Source organism: Ziziphus jujuba, chromosome 1, assembly GCF_031755915.1.
Source record: "Ziziphus jujuba cultivar Dongzao chromosome 1, ASM3175591v1".
NCBI classification, from domain to species: domain Eukaryota; kingdom Viridiplantae; phylum Streptophyta; class Magnoliopsida; order Rosales; family Rhamnaceae; genus Ziziphus; species Ziziphus jujuba.
Window position 1 is genome coordinate 3,846,213 of NC_083379.1, and position 2,874 is coordinate 3,849,086.

The 2,874-nt window shown below is 34.6% G+C and overlaps 1 protein-coding gene across 1 annotated transcript; it reads left to right on the forward strand.

The window, feature by feature from the left end:
• The first annotated feature begins 696 nt into the window (after positions 1–696).
• Positions 697–2,354, forward strand: LOC107403634 (peroxidase 7). Its single transcript, XM_048464626.2, has 3 exons — positions 697–1,072; positions 1,227–1,569; positions 1,767–2,354. Exons 1-3 carry the CDS (start codon positions 758–760, stop codon positions 2,174–2,176), a joined length of 1,068 nt encoding a protein of 355 aa, XP_048320583.2. The 5' UTR covers positions 697–757; the 3' UTR covers positions 2,177–2,354.
• Positions 2,355–2,874: the final 520 nt, after the last annotated feature.

Genomic DNA, 2,874 nt, shown 5'->3' on the forward strand with positions numbered 1-2,874 from the left:
AATAAATGGGTAAAAATCGTGAAACTCATCCCTACGAAGGCATTGGGCCAAACTCCCCTATTAAACTGCACTGCTTGCACAAATAGCCCAAATCTAATATTGGACTGATCATGACGTTGGACATTGTTTTGGACTCGCCTTATTTATTGGGCCGGCATATCCCATCTTAATGTTAACTACTATTCGAATCCCCACTCGCCAGTTTATGGAAAACTGTTGACGCATAGAAGCTGCCTGCTTATCATGTATTTCTTTAATTTTAATTAATTAATTAATTTTTTTTATCAGCTTCAGCATTGTTTTATTTCTGTCAAATAAGAAAGTAAATTTAATTTAACCTTTTTTTTAAATTAAAAAAAAAAAAAAAAAAAAAAGCTGAAACCCATTGGTAAGACAATATTATGTTATGCAATCATTGCATTTGAATATGTTGTTATTGAAAATGTACTATTTTTTCACAATCATATTCCGTATTAAAGATCAATTATTTAATTTCCACCCCTAGTCTCAATTATTCCATATTGAGAAACTATACCAAATCCCTAAAAAGTCAAATTCCAATTTTTTATAATTTCACAAATATTTCGAGTACATGTTAGCATGTCATTTCTCCATTTGCAGATGTGCTTCCCACGTAGTCCTTAACTAATAATATATATAGCCAAACACGACCAAATGCTTCACAAGTGGAAAGGAAAGCCATTGGCCTTTTCTTTTCAATCATAGTGTCAACAATTCACAGCAAGAATTAATAGTCATGAAGAACCCCTCTATTTCCTTCATTTTCCTTGTCCTTGCTATCCACTTGGTTTCAGCTTCAGCTCAATTCTACCCCAATAAACATGAACATGAACAAGCAAACCCAGGTGGTGAATTGTTGGGGGATGTGACTCCTCTAACAATTCCCACACTGACTGATAAAGTGGATGATTTGCTTTCTTTTGGTTATTATCAGCAGAGCTGCCCAAATCTTGAAGCCATCATCAGCAGGAAAGTCAAGGATTGGGTTGACAAAGACTTCAACATAGCTGCTAGTCTCCTAAGGTTGCATTTCCATGATTGTGCTGTCCGGGTATGATCAATATATATATATATATATATATAACATTTCCGTATTTCCCTTCTAAATTGAATTTACATGCATGTAATAAATTGTACATATGTATATATATATATTGCGTCTAATTATTGAATGCATAAATGAATTGTGTATACATATAATGTAGGGATGTGATGCTTCCATTTTATTGAACCATGAGGGAAGTGAAAGGAATGCCAAAACCAGCAAAACTCTGAGAGGGTTCGAAGTTATTGATGACATTAAAGCAGAGGTTGAAAGGCAGTGCCCAAAAACTGTATCTTGTGCTGACATTTTGACAGCGGCTACTAGAGACGCCACAGTTAAAGTTGGGGGTCCTTATTGGAGTATTCCTTATGGTAGAAAAGATGGACGAGTCTCCATTGACAAGGAAGCTGAATCTGTTCCAATGGGTCATGAAAACGTTACCGCTCTCATGGAGTTTTTCCAATCACAAGGCTTGAGTATTCTTGACTTGGTGGTTCTATCAGGTTAGTATAGTACCCATCGAAGAAACTATATGTTTTATGCATTTTCATAATTATGCATATGCACAACATAACATGTGGTATATTATATAAAATTAGCGACTTACATGAAAGTAAATGAGTGATGAGACAAGATAAACGAGCGCGGACATTGTTAACTTATAATATGTAATTAATTAATTTCATCATATATGTTACAGGGGCACATACCATTGGAAGGTCTTCATGTGAACCGGTACAAGACAGAGTGTTTAACTACAGAGGAACTGGAATGGCAGATCCTTCCGTTAGTCCAGAGTATCTTAACTTTCTGAGAAGAAAATGCAGATGGGCATCAGAATATGTTGAGCTAGATGCTTCAACTCCATGGCAATTTGACAACAAATACTTCACCAATCTTCAGAAAAAGATGGGTCTTTTATATACAGATCAAATACTTTATTCTGATCTAAGGACTTCACCACTTGTGGCTACATTGGCTTCCAACCCTTCAATCTTCCGCAATCAGTTTGGAGTTTCTATGGCCAAACTTGGGAACGTCCAAGTCCTCACTGGTCAAGATCGTCAAGGCGAAATTCGTACCAATTGCAATTTTGTCAACAATTATTAAATTTTCCTTGATTAATTTTGTTCCCTAATTTGCTCAATCTCTGCTCTTTTCATTCTAAAAATTAATTTCCCTTTTGCTTGTTTGCTTTGATGCAAGTAAAAAATTATTCTTGTAATTGTTGTTTATACACTTTGCCGGTTTATAACTGCTGGCTCAGTGTAATATATTATTTGGTCAGACATGCAATAATATTAATTGAATTCAATGTTCTAAACTCTCTCAATTTAATACCTTTTAGAAATTATAAAGAAGAAAAGGGTCTAAAAATAAAGGGAAGATAGTTTTGTATCATAAGGTGTAAGAAATGGTAAAGTAAAATAAAACTCAAGAAAGGTTGTAACTTTTTTAAAAACATGGGACCAAAATGAATCAGCCCTGAATGGGCTGGACCTAAATTATTTCTGACATTATTTCAGGAACAGGAAAAATTAACAGGAGTTCAAATAATGGAAGCAAAAATCATAATTACAAAATAAGTGGTATAGGATTATTTATAGATTAGCTTTTTCTTTAATATATATACACATGCAACCTAGCTAATTTGTGACAAATGTTTAAGCAAACGAGTTTTTTTGGGGGGGTTCAATTTTTGGCTTTTGAATCATACTCATTGTCTTTGTGGGCTCTATTTTGTCCTCCTCCTAGGGGACTATGTGTTGCTTCCAAGCGCTCCCTCTTTGCTAAGAAACCAAGGTCAA